Source organism: Triticum urartu, chromosome 5A (genome assembly GCF_056163025.1).
Source record: "Triticum urartu cultivar PI428250 chromosome 5A, HENAU_Tu73, whole genome shotgun sequence".
Taxonomy (NCBI): Eukaryota; Viridiplantae; Streptophyta; class Magnoliopsida; order Poales; family Poaceae; genus Triticum; species Triticum urartu.
Genome location: NC_141877.1, coordinates 443,564,319 through 443,587,857, shown reverse-complemented (window position 1 = coordinate 443,587,857; position 23,539 = coordinate 443,564,319). Strand labels below are relative to the sequence as shown.

The 23,539-nt window shown below is 46.3% G+C and overlaps 1 protein-coding gene across 1 annotated transcript; it reads left to right on the top strand.

Moving 5' to 3' along the window:
- Positions 1–16,936: 16,936 nt before the first annotated feature.
- BKI1 (BRI1 kinase inhibitor 1) lies at positions 16,937–18,300 on the top strand. Its single transcript, XM_087522863.1, has one exon. The coding sequence runs from the start codon at positions 17,129–17,131 to the stop codon at positions 17,921–17,923; it is 795 nt and encodes a 264-aa protein (XP_087378989.1). The 5' UTR covers positions 16,937–17,128; the 3' UTR covers positions 17,924–18,300.
- The last annotated feature ends 5,239 nt before the right edge of the window (positions 18,301–23,539 follow it).

Sequence of the window (23,539 nt, the reverse complement as noted above, 5' to 3'; positions counted from 1 at the left end):
CTGGTTGGGGGGCAGGGACAGGGGGAAGAGCCCAAGAGGGGAAGGGCCCCGTCCGTGGACGCCATCCTCGTCCCAATCATGCGCGCGGTGCAACGTGACGCGGCGCGGCCCAGAACAAAAGCATCAGTCTTCACCATGCACGCACTCATGCGTGCATGTGAGCTGCTGCTGGCTCCGTTTTATTTAACCCTGTTGATCGAGCGGTGACAAGCATGAAGCATGTAGATCCCTGGGCCGGACTCCGATTGCAGGCGTGCTCTTGGCTGGCTCTGCATGGTGCATCATGCATGCATGCTAGTTTGTGAAATGTGGGCATGCAGTGCGGCGTCTGTCGTCCTGCTGGTTTATTTTAGGCGAGAGGAGAGACGGAACTGCGTGAACTGGTGGCCGGAAAGTTCTCCGTTTTATAATCAATCATGCATGCATGTACGGCTCGGGTTGCTTCGGGCGGGGGGCACCGCGTGCGTCGTGATGGTCCGTATGGAGCTACAGGTGCGTGTACACATCAAAGATACGGCGGAGCACATTGAACGCGCCACCGGTCGAGCGGCCCGATTGCCGTGGGCCATGTCGAATTATCAGCAAATGATACTACTACATGGCGTGTCATCCCAGATTGCGGCTCTCTACTGTTCGTCTTAAAAGTTCGGACAATCAATGAGTATACTGCATGTGCATGGCGTTTTAGCACACTACTTTAGCCGTGTCGGTTTAACTCGAAAGGAGCAATTGCATATATCCACTCAATCAAAATACTGCTAGCAAATGAAGATATGCACTTTTGAAGTTTACTACTCCCTCTGTATCGAAATACATGTCGCTGGAGTAGCAGACTGCTACTCCAGCGACATGTATTTCGGTACGGAGGGAGTATAAGCCATAAAGTCCCGTGAAGTCAGGGTCCAGAAATCTTAGCCAACTAGGCCTAGTCAGGACTCAACTTTTTTTTTTGCGAGTGGTTAGGACTCAACTTGTTGAGCACGTTGGGATGAATCTATTAGTCTATCAGTGGTGGGAGAATTAGGTATGAAAATAGAAATTTAGGTAGCCCCACAACTAGGGATGAAAATGGAGACGAGACTGAGTGCTACCACATTTGTTTTCATATATTTTTGCAGAAGTGGAAATGAATACAGAAACCATGAAAATGAATACGGAAACAAATACTACTCGAAATGGACACGCAGCAAATACAAAGCTGACACGGAAACATAAGTGGGCGTTGACCGGAACTTAAAAACCCCTTGAATTATAGAGAAATACACAAAGAAAACAAATTTAATGAATTCTTAACATGGCTAAAAAATAATATCATCATGTTAGCAACTTAGCTTAGTATCGTAGTAGTACCGGACAATTGATTATAGGGTCAAGCTGAGTACATGTCTGATAGTACAAGTTGGGCCACAAATGATCCATTCTACTCGTTGTGTCATTATGTGTTGTTTGATGGTTGGGTTACAATCAAAACGGAAATTCCATATTCACGGAAATGGAAAGTTCTATTTCCACACCCATTCCACTGAAAAACTCTGTTCCATTTTTGTTTCCTTTTCCGTATAAAAGTCTCCATTTTCACTTTCGTTTTGCAAATTTCCATTTTCGTTTTCATATTTCCTCTCCGTTTTCATTTTTCCTCTGGAAAAACAGAAAGTTTCCACTCCACTTTTATCCCTACCCACAACATAGTTAGATGATACCTTAATCTACTGTTACACCAAGGTTGGTCATAGTGGTGAGTATGTTAATACTTCCATGGTGAATATAGTGGGTAGTGTCATAGGTGATAGGTGTGATAACATAGAGACTTTAATTTATTACTTTATATAGTCATTCTTTATTGGGAAGTGCTACGTAATGGTAACAAGCTATGTTACCCCATATGTGCCTCTCCTCTTTAATTACTTGTCATGTCAAATTTTTTTGTCTATGTGGCATGCATGTTACTACCTATGTTACTCTCACTATGAGTAGTCTAATTCGGAGTGGGGCTAATTGCTAAACTATGAGGCTTTATTATTTTCTAATTTGGTGTATGCAAAATTTGCCACAAAAATAGGGAGGAAAGGCCAATCAAACATTAAAACATGGGAAATCATATTGACAAATGATATTATTGTAATCCCTTCATTACAATCACAACCTAAGAATAGTCCACCTATGTTCCCATTTAAGACTTAGAGTTTTCTCTAATACCTTGTGCCCATATTTGGAGTTTAGTAAACGGAGTAATGAACCATTGCCAATATTAAGATTATATATGACAACCGATTATTAAAGGAGAACAATATACCAATAAATTCCTTTCATCAAATACACTCAAGTCTGAGGGTGGTAACAGGTCATTTTGGATTGGTTAAGGCTCCATTCACTGGTAGAAAAAGGGCCTGTTGTCCCGGTTCGTAAGGGCCTTTAGTCTCGGTTCCTGAACCGGGACTAAAGTGTCGGTACTAATGCCCTGCCCCTTTAGTCCCGGTTCAATCCAGAACCGGGACTGATGGGCCTCCACGTGGCCTGTGCGCGGAGCCCAGGCAGGAGACCCTTTGGTCCCGGTTGGTGGCACCAACCGGGACCAATAGGCATCCACGCGTCAGCATTTCTGTGGCTGGAGTTTTTGTTTTTTTTGAGGGGGGGGTTTGGGGGTTTTGGGGGGTTAATTTAGGTGTTTCATATATTGTGTTAGCTAGCTATAATTAATAGAGAGAAGTGTCCTCTCTTATGTCCGTGCTTGGTCGACGCTACGTACTATACATACGTATAGAGAGGACTAGACACACTAGTTAGCTAGTAAGCAAATGAAGGAAACAGAAGACCGTCATGAACATATATGCATACAGAGAGAAGTGATATCGACCACCTCTCCTTCTCCGAGAGATTGGTCGAACAACAAGTTCTCGTATATCTATCCGACACTACCGACTACATATATACAATAATTATCTCTTACAAATATAATCATACGGACTCATGGTCCACATAGTATTCTCCGTCTTCAGCGATCACGTGGTCAAGAAAGAATGCCGCCAATTCCTCTTGAATTGCTCGCATGCGAGCTGGTGCTAGGAGTTCATCCCGCTTCCGAAACATCTAATTTGAAGAAGGGGGTCAATACATATATATATGAATGAATGGAACTCAATACAAATGATGGTAATAAAATAAAATTGTGAATGTTGTTATTTACGTACTTCATATTGTTCGTCAGAGTACCCTCCCCGCTCACAGGTCGTGTGGCGGATGGACTCGCAGACGTAGTATCCACAGAAATCATTCCCTTGTTCCTGCCACAACCACTTTACAAGAAATAGAGGTCAATCAAACTGATAAGCAAGAATGCTAAATGGTATTGATGAAACTAGCGCTTGAATCACTAGGAGATGCGCGGAACATGCTACTATAGTACTTACTTTCGGGTGTCTAAATTCTAGCTCCTTCGGCAGTCCCGGAACTTTTCTGGTGAATTTCCTCCAAACCCTGCCGGACAAAGAAAACAATTACTTGATATCAGGAAATGAACAAAGTTGCTGATATGGTGGATAATGATCGATTTAACTTACTTCTTGAGGATTTTAGTCATGTCTGCATACTCCTGGGGATCTTTTCGTTTAGAGTCCAAGACGGTTACTACTCCCTGCTCAAGCCTAATCTCTAGGAGAATATAGTGGAAACTGCACACGCATGCATAACTCATCAATTACATTACTATAACCTGGACTAATGTATAAGGGAAACCGAATATGCACAAGACAGTAACACTCACTTGAAGTTGTAAGGAAAGAGTATTATATCTTTGTTTTCATTTTTTTTGAATGATCGTAGCAAGTTGGCCTCGGTATCTCCGGGACGATGTTGAACCTCAGTTGCATCTATGAGATATGTGTTAACGAACCCAATATCACCGATTTGTCTTTTGTTCAATCGGCGATCTTCATTCTGCATAATATAGTGAGGATAATTATAAATACATGCAATGAAAGAGATGAGCTATATAGAGAGATTTAATGACAGAAGTAGTAGTACGTACAGACAATAGCAGGTGATCGTTGTTTTATCGAGGGCCAATTGATTGAAAAACTGATAGAACTCCTCAAATGGAATAGGCAACAGTTCAATTCCAACGAGGTCATGCTCCGGTTTAACTCTCGCATACAAAGTACTCCTCCCCCCAGACTCTCTGCAGATTTTCAAGTACCAATCATGTAATCTTCGCATCATCGTTGTTAAAGATTTTTCATCTTTGACGAGAGGCTTCCCGTACTCGTATCTGTGTATCTGCACCTCCATGGGATCATAATGTACATCGTCGGGCAGGTAATCATCAACATTGCCATAACCGGGCACCATCCTCGGATCGATGATGTCACTAGGCACCTTGAGGGGGGGGCACGATTGCTTCGCTTGTTCGCCGAGCTGGGCAATTTGTTTCCCAGTTGCTCGTCGTTCTTTCAGCCTTTGATCACTGACTGTACTTCCCGACCGCTCCGCTTCGGCCCATGTCTTTGCAATAATGCGCTCATAGTTGCCTTTCGATGGAGACTTGGGTGGTTTTGCCAGGGCAGCCAGAGTGCGCTTCCCTTTCACCGGATCTACCTTCTCCTCCGGAGGTGGATGTCTCTTTGCTCTCAACCCTTGAAACCAGTCATCCACTTCGGTTCGCGCGATCTCGGCGTTCTCCTCCGGGGTCCTCTCATATGGTAACTTCTCTGGAGTCTTCAGAGAAGGACAGAATCTGTATGTCCTCCCGCCTCTGGTTGTACTGCTAGACGCCGACCGAGCAGACGGAGCGGTTGTCTTCTTTACTTGCTTACGAGGCGGAGGAGAAGGACTACGATGCGCCGGAGCAGCTGGAGCGGCGGCAGGTCTCTTCCGCCCTTGCTGACGAGGCGGAGAAGGAGGAGGCTGGCTGCTCGGGCGTGTCGGCGCAGGCGGAGAAGGAGGCGGAGTGCCGCCACGCGCCGGAGAAGGAGCCGACCGAGGGCCCTGATCGTCACTTGCCAGAGGAGGAGGCGGTGGAGGAGGCGGAGTGCCCTGACTCGCCGGAGGAGGAGGAGGAGGCGGAGGCGTCCAGTTCGGAAGGTTGATGAGCTCCTTCCGCTATAGGCATGGAGTCTTCAGAGCAGACCCCAGCCGAGTCTCCCCTTCACCGGTAGGGTGGTCAAGCTGGAGGTCCTCAAATCCCTCCGTTATTTCATCCACCATCACCCTAGCATATCCTTCTGGAATCGGCCGGCAGTGAAAAGTTGCGCCGGGTTCAGTAGGATAAACAGAGCCAACAACCGCCTTGACCTTCAAATTCATCCATTGCGTCATAAGGTGGCAATTTTGAGACTCCGTGATAGCATCCACGGGATAGCTGGCAGGAGCCATCAAGGCATGCTCCAGCTGAAGCAGCTCGGTGGAAGCCATGCTGCTTCTGCGCTGAGATGGCGGGGTAGCTTCGGGGGAGGCTTCAGCAGTACGTTTGCTGCGATTTGCTTCTCGTTCCTCTATCGCGTCTACCCTTGCTTGCAGCGCCTGCATTTGGGTCTGCTGCACTTTTTTCCTCCTCTCATGGGATTTGTAACTGCCTGCGTCCGGAAACCCAACCTTCCACGGAATGGAGCCTGGCGTGCCTCGTGTCCGTCCAGGGTGCTCAGGATTCCCGAGGGTCATTGTGAGCTCGTCGTTCTCTCTATCTGGAAAGAACTTCCCTTGCTGCACTGCTTCGATATACTGCTTAAGCTTCCTGACTGGTATGTCCATTTGATCGTTCGTCCAAATGCACTTCCCTGTTACAGGGTCCAAGGTTCCGCCAGCCCCGAAGAACCAAGTTCGGCAACGGTCTAGCCAGCTAATTGTCTCTGGTTCGATCCCTTTATCAACCAGATCATTCTCAGTCTTGGCCCACTTAGGCCGGGCTACGAGGTAGCCACCTGACCCCGTGCGATGGTGAAGCATCTTCTTCGCAGCATTTTGCTTGTTTGTCGCCGACATCTTCTTACTCTTTTCCGATGTCTTGTGGGCCACAAATGCGGGCCAGTGATCTCTGATCTTCTCATATCTGCCCTTGAATTCTGGTGTCTCATTATTTTCGACAAACTTATTCAGCTCTTTCTTCCACCTCCTGAATAGTTCTGCCATCCTCTTAAGAGCAAAAGACTTGATTAATTGCTCTTTAACTGGGTTCTCTGGATTATCCTCTGGCGGTAGGGTGAAATTTGACTTCAGCTCAGTCCAAAGATCATTTTTCTGCATATCATTGACATAAGACACCTCAGGGTCTTCTGTAGCCGGCTTAAACCATTGTTGGATGCTTATCGGGATCTTGTCCCTAACCAGAACCCCGCACTGAGCAACAAATGCGCTCTTTGTCCGGAGGGGTTCAATCGGTTGGCCGTCGGGCGCGATTGCTATGATCTCAAACTTTTCATCCGAGCTCAACTTTTTCTTCGGGCCTCGTCTCTTTACCAAAGTTGTGCTCGATCCGGAGGGCTAGAAAAAAGAACAAAGACTTAATTAATATGTGTACATACCAAAACAATGAATGCATCAATCAGCTAGTCAGCACAGGCTTAACTAATATATATACCTGGCCGGACTCGGTTCGGTCACCGGAGCCGTCATCACAGTCTCCTTCTTGCACCGGCATTGGGTCACCGGAGCCGTCCTCATATTCTTCTTCTTGCACCGGCATTAGGTCACCGTAGCCAGCTTGTTCACCCTCTCCTTCCAGACCATCGGTGTCGTTGAGAAACAACGAGACGGCATCACTTCCTTCTGCGATTATGTCCCTCAACAACGCTTCTTTTCCTTCGTCTAGGGCGGTGTCCATAGTTTCTACAAATATTTACAACATGGCAATTATTATTCAAACATGACAGATGGATATATTAGTGCCAAACGTAGAACTAGCTACCTAATCATAGTAAGGGATCATATATATTAATTAGTGGCCTCGACCCCCCCCCCACGTGTTGAAGCTATCGGGAGGGGGTATATATCGACAACGACGACACTACATCTATATGTCCCTCGACGACCCTCGTTCCCGATAAAAAAAGAGGAAGAAGAAGAAAAAAAAGAGGAGAAGAAAGAATAGAGGAGAAGAACTCCTCTATTCTTTCTTCTCCTCTTTTTTTTTCTTCTTCCTCTTCTTTTTTTATCCTGTTCTTCCTCTCATTTTCGAGAGGATCGTCGAGGGGTCGGAAGGTTGCCTAGTGTCAAAGGATTCAACAAAACCATGTCTTCATCATTAGGCGAAAATAACATGTGCATGATGGTACGAAGCTCTCCAAAGTTATTTTGGAACGGAGTCCCAGATAAGATAATTCGCTTTTTGGTACAAAGTTCAGCAACACCTTCCAAATATCGTTATTTGGAAGGCCTTTGCTAAAATTCATACAAAAAGGCAAATTATCCTATCCGGGACACCATTCCAAAATAACTTTGGAGGACTTCGTCATGCCCTGGTTACTTCCGGCTAATGATGAAGCCATGGATTTCTTCAATACTTTGACACTAGGAAACCTCTCTCGACCCCTCGGCGATCCTCGACCCCTCGAACCCTCGACGACCCTGGAACCCTCGACCCCTAGACGACCCTGGAACCCTCGACCCTCGATCCCTAGACCCTATAGAACCCTCAAACCCTCGACCCTGAAACCCTCGACCCTTGACCCCTTAACGACCCTCGACCCTCTACCCTAGTTCCCGACCCTCGACCCCTCGGCGATCCTTGACACCCTCGTTCCCGATAAAAATTAATAAGAAGAAGAAGAAGAAGAAGAAGAAGAAGAAGAAGAAGAAGAAGAAGAAGAAGAAAGAGGAGAAGAAGAAAGGAATAGCTAGAGGAGAAGATCGAAGAAAAAAAGAAGAAAAAAAGAGGAGAAGAAGAAAGGAATAGTGGAGAAGAAGAGAAACTAGAATATTCTATTTTCTCTTCCTCTCCACTATTCCTTTCTTCTTCTCCTCTTCCTTTTCTTCTTTTTTCTTCTTCTTATTTATTTCTCCTCTTCTTTTCCTCTCCTCTTCTTCTTTCTTTCCTCTTCTTATTTTCTTCTTTCCTATCCTTCTTTTTCTAAAATTGTAACTTTTGCATATATAAAACTTTTCTAAAATTGTAACTTTCTATATAAAACTTTCCTATCGGGAGGAGGTTATATCGACCCCCCCCTCGTGTTGAAGAAAACAAAGAATAAATAAAAAGAGGAGAAGAAGAAAGGAATAGAGGAGAAGATCGAAGAAAAAAAAAGAAGAAAAAAAAGAGGAGAAGAAGAAAGGAATAGAGGAGAAGAAGAAAAAATAGAAATTTTTTCTATTCCTTTCTTCTTCTCCTCTTCCTTTTCTTCCTCTCCTCTTCTTCTCCTTTTTCCTCTCCTAAATATATAAAACTTTTCTAAAAATGAAAGTAACCTAAAATGTACTAAATCAGAGAACATATATAGATAATCCTTTTCTAAATATTTAAACATAACTTTTGCATATATGAACATATATACACAGAGAACATAAAAACATATATACATTTTTATAAAAAAGAAAAATACAAAATACAAACATATATATGAAAAAGAATCTGAAAAGAAGCAATATACACAATACATATACTGACATATATACATAATATACACAAAGAGGCAATATACACAAGCATATATAATATATAAAAAAACAGGGGAGGGGCGCCGGCCGGACCAACGGGCAGGGCGACGGCAACGGGCGGGCCGGGGTGACGGCGACGGGCGGGGCGGGGCGACGGCGACGGGCGGGGCGGGGCGACGACGACGGGCGGGGCAGGGGCGACGGCGACGGGCGGGGCAGGGCGACGGCGACGGGTGGGCCGGGGCGCGCGATGCGCGTCGGGGCAGGGCGGCGATCGGCGACGGCGTCGGGCGAGGGCACGGGCGACGGCGGGCAGGCGGCAACGGCGACCTCGGGCGGCTAGGGGAGGCGACGGCGACGTCGGGGCAGCCGGCGTCGAGGAGCAGCGCAGCAGCCTGGCGGCGTTTGGAGAGAAGAATGGCGGGTGGGGGAAATTTCCTAAGTGTTTGGTTATATAGGAAAGGTATTGGTCCCGGTTCGTGGCTCAACCCGGGACCAATGCCCCCCTTTAGTCCCGGTTGGTGCCACCAACCGGGACCAAAGGCCTCTTTTCAGCAGCCCAAAGGGCGGGAAGCGGCGGCCTTTGGTCCCGGTTGGTGAGGCAAACCGGGACCAAAGGGGTCCATTGGTCCCGGTTGGTGCGACGAACCGGGACCAATGCCCCCCTTTGGTCCCGGTTCTTCCCACCAACCGGGACCAATGGCCTTGTGCTGCCCCGCGCCCAAAAGTTTAGTCCCACCTCGCTAGTTGAGAGGGCTCGGGAGTGGTTTATAAGCGCTGTTGCGCCCACCCTCCCGAGCTCCTCTCAACTGCAGCCTTTCGGGCCTAATCTGTCACTGCAATGCCTGTGGGCCTACTGAGCCTGCTGCGGGCCTGAATCCTGGTCCATGGTAGGGTTTCTAGTCGTATTCAGGCCGTGGTGGCCCAGTAGGTGGCATTTTTTTGTTTTTTTGTTGCTTTATTTATTTCTTTTGTTTTTTGCTTTATTTTTTAATTCTTTATGCTTTTAGTTTTAGAAAAATTATAAACTTTTTGTTAATGCCATTAGTTTTCAAATTTGAAAATAATTTTTTAGTTTTTTTGTTTTCTTTGTTGCTTTATTTATTTTATTTTATGATTAACTTTACTATAAAAATAGTTTTTTCCTGTTTTTTATTTATTTTTTGCATTATTTATTTTCTTTTGTTTTTTGCTTTAATTTTTAATTCTGTTTGCTTTTAGGTTAGCAAAATTATAAACTTTCTGTTAGTGCCATTAGTTTTAGAAAAATTATAAACTTTCTGTTAGTGCCATTAGTTTTCAAATTTGAAAACACTTTTTTAGTTTTTTTGTTTTCTTTGTTGCTTTATTTATTTTATTTTGTGATTAACTTTACTATAAAAATAGTTTTTTTCCTGTTTTTTTGATTTGTTTTTTGCATTATTTATTTTCTTTTGTTTTTTGCTTTAATTTTTAATTCTGTTTGCTTTTAGGTTAGCAAAATTATAAACTTTCTGTTAGTGCCATTAGTTTTAGAAAAATTATAAACTTTCTGTTAGTGCCATTAGTTTTCAAATTTGAAAACACTTTTTTAGTTTTTTAGTTTTCTTTGTTGCTTTATTTATTTTATTTTGTGATTAACTTTACTATAAAAATAGTTTTTTCCTATTTTTTTGATTTGTTTTTTGCATTATTTATTTTCTTTTGTTTTTTGCTTTAATTTTTAATTCTGTTTGCTTTTAGGTTAGCAAAATTATAAACTTTCGGTTAGTGCCATTAGTTTTAGAAAAATTATAAACTTTCTGTTAGTGCCATTAGTTTTCAAATTTGAAAACACTTTTTTAGTTTTTTAGTTTTCTTTGTTGCTTTATTTATTTTATTTTGTGATTAACTTTACTATAAAAATAGTTTTTACCTGTTTTTTTGATTTGTTTTTGTATTATTTATTTTCTTTTGTTTTTTCTTTAATTTTTAATTTTGTTTGCTTTTAGGTTAGCAAAATTATAAACTTTCTGTTAGTGCCATTAGTTTTAGAAAAATTATAAACTTTCTGTTAGTGCCATTAGTTTTCAAATTTGAATAGTTAAAATTTGAATTCTTTGAAAATTGTTTGAATCACAAGTTTGTGATTAACTTACTAAAAAATGAGAATAGATGCGCTTATAGAGAAAATTCAACCTAAATTCCTAGTAAATTTCTATGAATTTCAGAGAAATTCACTATGAATTTAGGTTAAACTTTTCTCTATTAGGGCATCTATTTTAACTTTGAGAGGAGCTCAACAAGGCAGAGAGGGAAGGGCTTATAAACCGGTGTGAGCCCCCTTCGGTTGGCGAGGTGGGACTAAACTCGGCCCGCAACGAGGACCAACCCTTTAGTCCCGATTTGAAAGTTGGCATGGGCCAGGGACTAATGGTCATGGTATTACGAGGGCCGAACCATAAGACATGAAAGCATTTCAAATGAACTCTGAAAAAGTTGAAAGTTGGGATGGTATCATAATTTCACCCACATAGCATGTGCATGTACAAAACGGACAATGGTAGCATGTTCGTGTGTTACAAAGTTGCGGGAGAAAGTCTTCACTTTTTCTTTGCTTGTGTCATTTGCTTATTGCGCCATAACCATGGATAATCTTCATTGTTTATCAGGATGCTTGGGTCAGCCTTGACATTGAAGGGAGTAATTTCATGAAACTTTTCATAATCTTCAGACATGTCTGTCTTGCCGTCCACTCCCAGGATGTCCCTTTTTACTGAAAGAACTATGTGGCGCTTTGGCTCATCGTATGATGTATTCGCTTCCTTATCTTTTCTTTTTCTCAGTTTGGTAGACATGTCCTTCACATAGATAACCTGTGCCACATCATTGGCTAGGACGAACGGTTCGTCAGTGTACCCAAGATTTTTCAGATCCACTGTTGTCATTCCGTACTGTGGGTCTACCTCTACCCCGCCGCCTAACAGATTGACCCATTTACACTTAAACAAAGGGACCTTAAAATTAGGCCCGTAGTCAAGTTCCCATATGTCCACTATGTAACCATAATATGTATCCTTTCCGCTCTCGGTTGCTGCATCAAAACGGACAACGCTGTTTTGGTTGGTGCTCTTTTGATCTTGGGCGATCGTGTAAAATGTATTCCCATTTATCTCGTATCCTTTGTAAGTCAATACAGTCGAAGATGGTCCCCTGGACAACAAGTACAACTCATCACAAACAGTGTTGTCACCTCTGAGACGTGTTTCCAACCAACTGCTGAAAGTCCTGATGTGTTCACATGTAATCCAGTCGTCGCACTGCTCCGGGTGTTTGGAGCGCAGACTGTTCTTGTGTTCATCGACATACGGGGTCACCAAGGTAGAGTTTTGTAGAACTGTGTAGTGTGCTTGAGACCAAGAATATCCGTCCCTGCATATTATTGAGTCTCTTCCAAGAGTGCCTTTTCCAGTCAGTCTCCCCTCATACCGCGATTTAGGGAGACCTATCTTGTTAAGGCCAGGAATGAAGTCAACACAAAACCCGATAACATCCTCTGTTTGATGGCCCATGGAGATGCTTCCTTCTGGCCTAGCGCGATTACGGACATATTTCTTTAGGACTCCCATGAACCTCTCAGAGGGGAACATATTGTGTAGAAATACGGGCCCCAGGATGACAATCTCGTCGACTAGATGAACTAGGACGCGCGTCATGATATTGAAGAAGGATGGTGGGAACACCAGCTCGAAACTGACAAGACATTGCGCCACATCACTCCTTAGCCTTGGTACGATTTCTGGATCGATCACCTTCTGAGAGATTGCATTGAGGAATGCACATAGCTTCACAATGGCTAATCAGACGTTTTCCGGTAGAAGCCCCCTCAATGCAACCGGAAGCAGTTGCGTCAAAATCACGTGGCAGTCATGAGACTTTAGGTTCTGAAATTTTTTCTCTGGCATATTTATTATTCCCTTTATATTCAACGAGAAGCCAGTCGTGACCTTCATACTGAGCAGGCATTCAAAGAAGATTTCTTTCTTTTTTTCGTAAGAGCGTAGCTGACAGGACCTTTATACTGCTTCGGAGGCATGCCATATTTTTCGTGCAAACGTTGCAGGTCCTCCCGTGCCTCAGGTGTATCTTTTGTCTTCCCATACACGCCCAAGAAGCCTAGCAGGTTCACGCAAAGGTTCTTCGTCACGTGCATCACGTCGATTGAGGAGCGGACCTCTAGGTCTTTCCAGTAGGGTAGGTCCCAAAACATAGATTTCTTTTTCCACATGGGTGCGTGTCCCTCAGCGTCATTCAGAACAGCTAGTCCACCGGGACCCTTTCCAAAGATTACGTAGTGTAAATCATTGACCATAGCAAGCACGTGATCATCGGTGCGCATGGCGGGCTTCTTCCGGTGATCTGCCTCGCCTTTGAAATGCTTGCCTTCTTTCGACATTGATGGTTGGTCGGAAGAAATCGACGATGGCCCAGGTACACATTCTTCCTGCATTTGTCCAGGTATATACTTTCAGTGTCATCTAAACAGTGCGTGCATGCGTGGTATCCTTTGTTTGTCTGTCCTGAAAGGTTACTGAGAGCGGGCCAATCATTGATGGTCACGAACAGCAACGCCTTAAGGTTAAATTCCTCCTGTCTGTGCTCATCCCACGTACGTACACCGTTTTCATTGCACAGCTGTAAAAGTTCTTCAACTAATGGCCTTAGGTACACATCAATTTCGTTGTCGGGTTGCTTAGGGCCTTGGATGAGAACTGGCATCATAATGAACTTCCGCTTCATGCACATCCAAGGAGGAAGGTTATACATACATAGAGTCACGGGCCAGGTGCTGTGATTGCTGCTCTGCTCCCCGAAAGGATTAATGCCATCCGCGCTTAAAGCAAACCATACATTCCTTGGGTCCTTTGCAAACTCATCCCAGTACTTTCTCTCGATTTTTCTCCACTGTGACCCGTTAGCGGGTGCTCTCAACTTCCCATCTTTCTTTCGGTTCTCACTGTGCCATCGCATCAACTTGGCATGCTCTTCGTTTTTGAACAGACGTTTCAACCATGGTATTATAGGAGCATACCACATCACCTTCGCAGGAACCCTCTTCCTGGGGGGCTCGCCGTCAACATCACCAGGGTCATCTTGTCTGATCTTATACCGCAATGCACCGCATACCGGGCATGCGTTCAGATCCTTGTATGCACCGCGGTAGAGGATGCAGTCATTAGGGCATGCATGTATCTTCTCCACCTCCAATCCTAGAGGGCATACGACCTTCTTTGTTGCGTATGTACTGTCGGGCAATTCGTTATCCTTTGGAAGCTTCTTCTTCAATATTTTTAGTAGTTTCTTAAATCCTTTGTCAGCCACAACATTCTCTGCCTTCCACTGTAGCAATTCCAGTAGCGTACCGAGCTTTGTGTTGCCATCTTCGCAATTGGGGTATAACCCTTTTTTGTGATCCTCTAACATGCGATCGAACTTCAGCTTCTCCTTTTAACTAATGCATTGCGTCCTTGCATCGACAATGACCCGGCGGAGATCATCATCATCGGGCACATCGTCTGGTTCCTCTTGATCTTCAGCAGCTTCACCCGTTGCAGCATCATTGGGCACATCGTCTGGTTCCTCTTGATCTTCACCAGCTCCCCCCGTTGCAGCATCACCGTATTCAGGGGGCACATAGTTGTCATCGTAGTCTTCTTCTTCACCGTCTTCCATCATAACCCCTATTTCTCCGTGCCTCGTCCAAACATTATAGTGTGGCATGAAACCCTTGTAAAGCACGTGGGAGTGAAGGATTTTCCGGTTAGAGTAAGACCTCGTATTCCCACATTCAGTGCATGGACAACACATAAAACCATTCTGCTTGTTTGCCTCAGCCGCATCGAGAAACTCATGCACGCCCTTAATGTACCCGCGGGTGTGTCTGTCACCGTACATCCATTGCCGGTTCATCTGCGTGCATTATATATAATTAAGTGTCCAAATTAATAGAAGTTCATCATCACATTAAAACCAAAGTGCATACATAGTTCTCATCTAACAACATATAGCTCTCCAGAGCATCTAATTAATTAAACCATACATTGAAACTATGTAAAACATTTCAATGCGAAAACAAATGCGATCATAATCGCAACCAAGGTAACAATTGATCCAACGGCATAATGATACCGAGCCTCGGTATGAATGGCATATTTTCTAATCTTTCTAATCTTCAAGCGCATTGCATCCATCTTGATCTTGTGATCATCGACGACATCCGCAACATGCAACTCCAATATCATCTTCTCCTCCTCAATTTTTTTTATTTTTTCCTTCAACAAATTGTTTTCTTCTTCAACTAAATTTAACCTCTCGATAATAGGGTCGGTTGGCATTTCCGATTCACATATATCCTAGATAAATAAAATCTATGTCACGTTGGTCGGCATAATTTTCATAAACAATAAATGAACCAATAGTTATAAAGATAATATGCATACCACATCCGAATCATAGACAGGACGAGGGCCGACGGGGGCGGATACCAAAACCATCGCACTATATAAGATGCAATAATAAATGTAAGAAAATGATACAAGTATCTATCTAAACATACAAGTAAGAATATTTTTCCTTTCAGAAAGAAGATAAGAACAAGAGGCTCACCACGGTGGTGTCGGTGATGAGATCGGCGTGGGTGATCGACGGCGGTGAAGACGGGGACGGGGCATGACGGACCGCTAAATCTAGACAAATCTCGAGGAAAATGGAGCTTGGAGGTCGAGCTTCGAGAGGAGAAAGCTTAAGTAGTGTGGCTCGGGCATTCCATCGAACACCTCATGTGCATAGGAGGTGAGCTAGAGCACCACAAAGCCCTCTCCCCCTCGGCCAGAGAAAAACAGAGCACTGGGGTGCTCTGCTCGCGAGCGAGGGGTATATATAGGCACCTCATTGGTCCCGGTTGGTGACATGAGCCGGGACTAAAGGGGAGCCTTTGGTCCTAGTTCAAGCCACCAACCGGGACCAATGGTGGTGGGCCAGGAGCGAGGCCCATTGGTCCCGGTTCATCCCACCAACCGGGACCAAAAGGTCCAGATGAACCGGGACCAATGGCCCACGTGGCCCGGCCGGCCCCCTGGGCTCACGAACCGGGACCAATGCCCACATTGGTCCCGGTTCTAGACTGAACCGGGACTAATGGGCTGACCCGGCCTGGACCAAAGCCCTATTTTCTACTAGTGATTGAGAGAGAAGAGAGGACGAAAAAAGAAAGAGGAGGAGGAATCAAGAGGGAGGAAATGCGGGATGGTGAGGGATAATTAATCTTAGTGTCAGAAAGGAGATGGCGATAATGATGATAATGAGTTCTACATATACCGACACTAGACGGGTAATAAACACCTTTCGAGGCTTAGAGATCGGATCTATCAGGGTAGCGCCCCGACTTGGTAGCAAAAGTGGTTGATGATGCAGTGGTTCTTAGTAGTGGTGATAGGCGCCAATGCAGCGATGGACATCATTGATGGAGGAAGGAGGAAGGAGGAGAAGAGTGTGGAGGGTTAAAAAGAAAATAAAAGAAAGAGTAGGGATAGTCTCGAGGCCGAAAAGGCAATGGCGGTAATGACATCAACTAGGTCTACGTGTATTGGCACTAAACGGACAATAAACACCTTTCCAGGCTTAGAGATCAGATCTATCGGGGTACATCGCTGGCCCGACTTGGTATCAAAAGTAGGTAGATGATGCAGTGTGTCTTGGTAGTGGTGACGGGTGACAATGCGACGATGGATGACATTGGCGGAGAAAGGAGGAGAAGAGGGATGAGAGTTACAAAATAAAAGGAAGGGTTGATCTCGAGGCCAACGGCGATGGAGACAATGGGCGAGGTCTACGTGTACCAACGCGGGTGATAAGCATATTTCTATGCTTAGGCTCTATCGTGGTCGTTGATGCCCTGACTTGGTACAGGAAAGTGGGCGAAGATCTGGTGGTTTTTGGTAGTGGTTACGGGGTGGATTTGCGGTGATCAAATAGGAGGAGGAGAAACGAGTAGGGCGATGCATGACATTGAGAGAGGAAGAAGGAGAGGAGGAACGAGGAAAAAGGAAGGGGCGGCCTAAAAGGGGAAGGGAGAAGAAAACCAAGGCATGCCGACAGGGTTGTGGCATTTAAAAGCAAGCGACCAAATGGTTGCATCCAGATAGATCTACTTCTCCGACAAAAATATTTGTCAAAGAAATGGTTACATTCTTCTTTGACAAATATTTTCTGATGGAGGGAGTACTCCACAAGTCAAGCTGACCGTTTCTTGGATCATGGTGTCAAATATGTCCCTGTTAACGTTACTTTCCGACTTAAATACTAGTCCATATCTACTACATTTCTCACTTCATCAGCTTGCTCCTAGCAGTACTACTTGTCTTCTTCACCTGTTGTTTGTCTGTGCTTACCTTCTCCACCTTACAGGTTCCTCGTTCAGCTCTTTTGTGCGTGCCATACTGCGTCCCCCACAATAGCTGCCGACGACCTAACCTGCCTGCCTACCACCACGCGTGCGCGCGCGCAAGCACAAACCCTACAGCTCAAAGCCATGGACGCGCCGCGGCCACGGTCGCCTCCTCCTCTGTTCATGCCAATCACGCCTTCCCCACCGCCACCGCCACAGCTATCCTCCTCGCCCTCCCCCGACTTCTCCTTCTCCTTCTCCCCTTTCCCTCCATCGCCTCCACCTTCTCACGTCCCCCTCCGAGTCCTTCCGCTTCCGGCCGCCGCCGACATGTCCCGGACACCCCTCGGCCGCGTCGGCAGCGACATCAGCCACAACAACTACGCCAAAGCCAGCCACCGTCAAGCCACGAGCCACAGCAGCTGCAGCAGCGATGACAGGGACAGGGCCAAGGCCAGGGCGTCGCCTTTCTTCCCCGGCCCCGGCGGCGCGTGGAGGGCAGGCGAGGGCAGAGACGACACGGCCGGCAAGGCCGAGGAGGACAGGAAGAAGGTGAAGGGGAAGAGAGGGCCGCTGGAGGTGGGCCAGCGGGTGAAGAAGTACATGGCGTCCCTGGTGGAGCAGCTGCTCGCAACCTTCTCCCGGCACGGCGAGCGGGACCGGCGGGGCCAGCGGCGGAGGCCGCACACGTTCTCGGTGAGCGGGCCGGGCGCCGCCGCGACGATGGAGCGGGAGCGGTGGAGGCAGCGGCGCGGGCATCTGTCGTCGGCGCCGGCGTCGCTGCGCGCGTCTCCGGTGAACAGCGGCCACCTGTCGGTGGGCGGGTCGCTGGTGAAGGTGTCGACGTCGTCGGAGGAGAGCACGATGGAGGAGCTGCAGAGCGCCATCCAGGCCGCCATCGCGCACTGCAAGAACTCCATCGCCGTGGCCAAGCAGTAGTACTAGTACGTAGACTAGACTGCCGGGGCCGGCCGGGGCACAGGCAGGCTAGTGTAAATGGTAGGGTAGCGGCATGGTGTGCGTCGTTGCACTCTCCCGGCGATCGCCATGCGTGCGTACTGCTTCCGATCGAATCAGAAGTTCTCGGTGGACACAGGTCGCGAATGTGAACTTCACTCTGTTCCATATAGTACTTCCATCTCAGATTTTCTTGCTTGCGACTGCAAAGATGTAAACAATATTACTATGGAAAATAGCCAAAATAGGTAGTGAGCATTTTTTTGCGAGTAAAATAGATACTGATCATGTACTACTGTGTCCTTGCAAGATTTTTCTCACTAATACTCCCGTGGAAGCTTATTGCTCCTACTTGTGTATGTGATATAATTGACCGAAACAAATAAATCTTCTTGTCATTTGGAGATTGGAGTGGCCGGTAAATCAACACCGGCTGAGGTTATCTTTCCGTCGGTTTTCATTGACCGGTTGAATATTTGATGATGCTGACCGTTTCTAGATCCTGATAGCCTGGTAGTAACTCAATTCATAATATATATTTTTTCCTTTTGGGGGGTAAAATAACTCACATCTTAAACTTTACCCGCAACTCATTCGATCTAACCATGCCACCACCGGCAGCCACATACACATCACCAGCCACGATACAAAGTCAGTACAAACTGTCTACATGAGAATGCAAGTGCACGAGTGGAGACAAGCTCACTAGTGGGTGTACCACGTACCGTCGTACGCCCATCCAGCTTTCGTTGGTACTCTGTCCTTTCCTTTTAAGCCGATCCGATGTCTTTCTCTGGGCACGACCGCAAGGGCAGGAGTGGCCTTGTGCGTTCCATTAACTTAGATTTAACTAGATGATACGTATCGCGTTGCTGCGGAAACTGTTGACAAATAATTTGGTGTTTAATATCATGAGAAAGTTATGAAACATAGTATAAGTATAAGTTGATGATAAAGAATTTTGTTTGAAAGAGGTATTGTTTAGAGCATTTCCAGCCGCGTCCCCAACAAGGCCTCCTAGGTGACATTTCGGTCGTCGGCGTCAAAAAATCGGCCCAGTCGCGCCTCCAAGGGCTCAATTTTCGCCGGCTCGGGCCGAAATTGGCGTCGGCGGACCCAACCCGAACTCGGTGTGCTGGGGGCGCTCGGGGGCGCCGGGCGAATCGTTTTTGGCGCGAAAGAGCCGCGGGCCCTCCTTACCAGCGACTCGTCTCGCTTCTCGCCGCTTCGTCGTCCTCATCGCCTTGTTTCCCGCCGCGAATCAATGCCAAAGCTGCCGCGCGCTGCCGCGCCGATCAGCCTCCGCCATTGATGCCTCACGGGCGGCGCAGTGAACACGAGAGACGCGCGTCCCCTCGCATGCCACACGTAATGCGCCGGCCACGTGTACGCGCGACGCCTCCGCCTATATAAAGCCGACCCCAGCGCACCGGTGGCACGCACAGAGTCTCCATCGCCGACGAGCCCTTTCTCCCCCATTCCTCCCTCTCCTCTCGCCGTCTCTAGTTCAAAGAATGGTCGAACGCTTCCCAGGCGACGGCGCGGCGGCGAACGGCTTCGGCCGCCGCCACCTTCACGAGCACGAAGCTCGGCTCCTCTTCGAGGCCGAGTACCCGGTCCCGCCGGACATGCGGGTGCCCGGGGCCTGGAGAATCAGCGCCGGCGGGGTCCCGGTGCCACCACCGCCCACCGGGGCGGCGCAGCGTGCGGAGATCACGCGTATCCGCGCCTCCCTGCCGCGGGCGCCGAGGGAGGGGCCACGCTCCGTCCTCGACAGCCCGATCTGGGAGCCATACTTCCGGCAGCGCCACGCCGAGCAGCTCGAGGCCACCAACGGCGTCGTACCCTCCGGCAGGCTCAACTCCGCGGGGCGCCGCCGATGGTGGGGCGTGCCCGGACGCACGCTGGAGGCCGTTCTTGAGTACATCGAGGGCGGCAACACGCCGAGGCTGGAGTACCCCGACCCCCCGTCCTTCTCTCGCCGCCGTGGGAGCTCGTGGACGTCGAGGCGCATGGACCCCGGGCCATCCTCCTCCTCGTCTGGTCGGTCGACCGGCTCCCCCTGCCTCCGCCCCGTCAAGCCGGAGCCCCAGGACACGCCTGTCAGCCGGCGCACCCGCAGCTCCGGCGTCCGCATCGGCGACTCCACCCCCGCCTCTGGCCGCCTCGTCCTCGTCGCGCCCAAGCCGGAGCCCGGTCTACCCCCGGAGTACGAGGAGATAGCCCGGCGCGGTCTCTCCGACGACGATGCCTGATACGTCTCCAACGTATCTATAATTTTTTATTGTTCCATGCTATTATATTATATGTTTTCGATGTTTATGGGCTTTATTATACACTTTTATATTATTTTTGGGATTAACCTATTAACTCAGAGCACAGTGCAGTTTCTGTTTTTTTCCTTGTTTTAGAGTATCGTAGAAAAGGAAAATCAAACGGAGTCCAATTGACCTGAAACTTTGATAACCCACAAGTACAGGGGATCGCAACAGTTTTCGATAAGTAAGAGTGTCGAACACAAAGAGGAGCTAAAGGTAGAACAAATATTCCCTCAAGTTCTATCGACCACCGATACAACTCTACGCTTGACGTTCGCTTTACCTAGAACAAGTATGAAACTAGAAGTACTTTGTAGGTGTTGTTGGATAGGTTTGCAAGATAATAAAGAGTACGTAAATAAAAAGTAGGGGTTGTTTAGATAAAGAAACAATAAAGTAAATATAGCGAGTGTGGAAAAGTGGTGGTAGGAGTTGCGAAATTGCCCCTAAGCAATTGACTACTTTACTAGACCGATAGCAAGTATTATGTGGGAGAGACCACTGCTAGCATGTCATCCCTGACTTGGAATTCTATGCACTTATGATTGGAACTATTAGCAAGCATCCGCAACTAGTAATGTTCATTAAGGTAAAATCCAACCATAGCATTAAGATATATTGGTCCCCCTTCAATCCCGTATGCATCAATTTCTATGATAGGTTGAAGCTTCTATCACTCTTGCCCTCCAATACATAGTCCTATCAACATACAACTAACCCTATGGTGTGATCCACGCGCGCAATCATATGATGGGCACCAAAGGACAGCAACATAATCACAAGCAAATTAAATCAATCATAGAAATTCATCAACCACCGATAGGACAACAAAAATCTACTCAGACATCATAGGATGGCAACACATCATTGGATAATAATATGAAGCATAAATCACCATGTTCAAGTAGAGGGTACAACGGGTTACGGGAGAGTGGACCGCTGTAGATAGAGGGGGGAAGGTGATGGAGATGTTGGTGAAGATGGTGGAGGTGCTGGTGTAGATCGCGGTGATGATGATGATCGCGAGGGGGAGAGAGACCCCCTCCTTCTTCTTCTTCCTTGACCTCCTCCCTAGATGGGAGAATGGTTTCCCCTCTGGTCGATGGCCTCCATGGCACGGGAGGGGCGAGAGCCCCTCCGAGATTGGATCTGTCTCTCTGTCTCTCTCTGTTTCTGCGTTCTCAGATTCTTCTCTTTCACCGTTTTTTATATTTTCGGAGATCCGTAACTCCGATTGGGCTGAAATTTTGACATGATCTCTATCCGGAAATTAGTTTTCTTGTGGCAAAAGAAGGGCATCAACTGCCTTACGGGGTGGCCACGAGGGTCAGGGGCGTGCATGCCGCCCCAGGGCGCGCCCCCCTACCTCGTGGGCCCCTCGAGCATCGTCTCGCGTGGATTCTTCTTCCCAAAAATCATATATATTCCAAAAAAATCTCCGTCAGTTTTTATTCCGTTTGGACTCCGTTTGATATGGATATTCTGCGAAACAAAAAACATGCAACAAACAGGAACTGGCACTGGGCACTGGATCAATATGTTAGTCCCAAAAATAGTATAAAAAGTTGCCAAAAGTATATGAAAGTTGAATAATATTGGCATGGAACAATAAAAAATTATAGATACGACAGAGACGTATCAGCATCCCCAAGCTTAGTTCCTGCTCGTCCTCGAGTAGGTAAATGATAAAAAAGATAATTTTTGATGTGGAATGCTACCTAGCATAATCTTGATCACATATCTAATCATGGCATGAATATTAAGACACGAGTGATTCAAAGCAATAGTCTATCATTTGACAAAAAAACAATAATACTTCAAGCCTACTAATAAAGCAATCATGTCTTTTCAAAATAACAAGGCCAAAGAAAGTTATCCCTACAAAATCATATAGTCTGGCTATGCTCCATCTTCACCACACAAAATATTCACATCATGCACAACCCCGATGACAAGCCAAGCAATTGTTTCATACTTTTTATGTTCTCAAACCTTTTCAACTTTCACGCAATACATGAGCATGAGCCATGGACATAGCACTATAGGTGGAATAGAATATGATGATGGGGAAGACAAAAAGGAGAAGATAGTCTCACATCAACTAGGCGTATCAACGGGCTATGGAGATGCCCATCAATAGATATCAATGTGAGTGAGTATGGATTGTCATGCAATGGATGCACTAGAGCTATAAGTGTATGAAAGCTCTAACTGAAACTAAGTGGGTGTGCATCCAACTTGCTTGCTCATGAAAACCTCGGGCATTTGAGGAAGCCCATCATCGAAATATACAAGCCAAGTTCTATAATGAAAATTCCCACTAGTATATGAAAGTGATAACTCAAGAGACTCTCTATATGAAGAACATGGTGCTACTTTGAAGCACAAGTGTGGTAAAAGGATAGTAACATTGCCCCTTCTCTCTTTTTCTCTCATTTTTTTTTCTTTTTTTCTTTTTTTTTCTTTTTTGTAGGCTTCTTTGGCCTCTCTCTTTTTTGTGGGGCTTCTTTGGCCACTTTTATTTTGATAACCTCACATGGGACAATGTTCTAATAATGATGATCATCACACTTTTATTTACTTACAACTCAATATTACAACTGGATATCTAGAACAAGGATATGACTCTATATGAATGACTCCGGCGGTGTACCAGGATGTGCAATGATCTAGCGTAGCAATGACATCAAAAAACGGACAAGCCATGAAAACATCATGCTAGCTATCTTACGATCATGCAAAGCAATATGACAATGAATGCTCAAGTCATGTATATGATGATGATGAAAGTTGCATGGCAATATATCTCGGAATGGCTATGGAAATGCCATGATAGGTAGGTATGGTGGCTGTTTTGAGGAAGGTATATGGTGGGTTTATGGTACCGGCGAAAGTTGCGCGGTACTAGAGAGGCTAGCAATGGTGGAAGGGTGAGAGTGCGTATAATCCATGGACTCAACATTAGTCATAAAGAACTCACATACTTATTGCAAAAATCTATTAGTCATCGAAACAAAGTACTACGCGCATGATCCCAGGGGATAGATTGGTAGGAAAAGACCATTGCTCGTCCCCGACCGCCACTCATAAGGAAGACAATCAATAAATACCTCATGCTCCAACTTCGTTACATAACGGTTCACCATACGTGCATGCTACGGGAATCACAAACCTCAACACAAGTATTTCTACTAATCCACAACTACCCACTAGCATGACTCTAATATCACCATCTTTATACCGCAAAACTATTGCAAGGAATCAAACATATCATATTCAG

Coding starts and splice junctions, on each gene's coding strand:
- BKI1 (XM_087522863.1), top strand. CDS start 17,129: ATGGACGCGCCGCGGCCACGGTCGCCTCCTCCTCTGTTCATGCCAATC.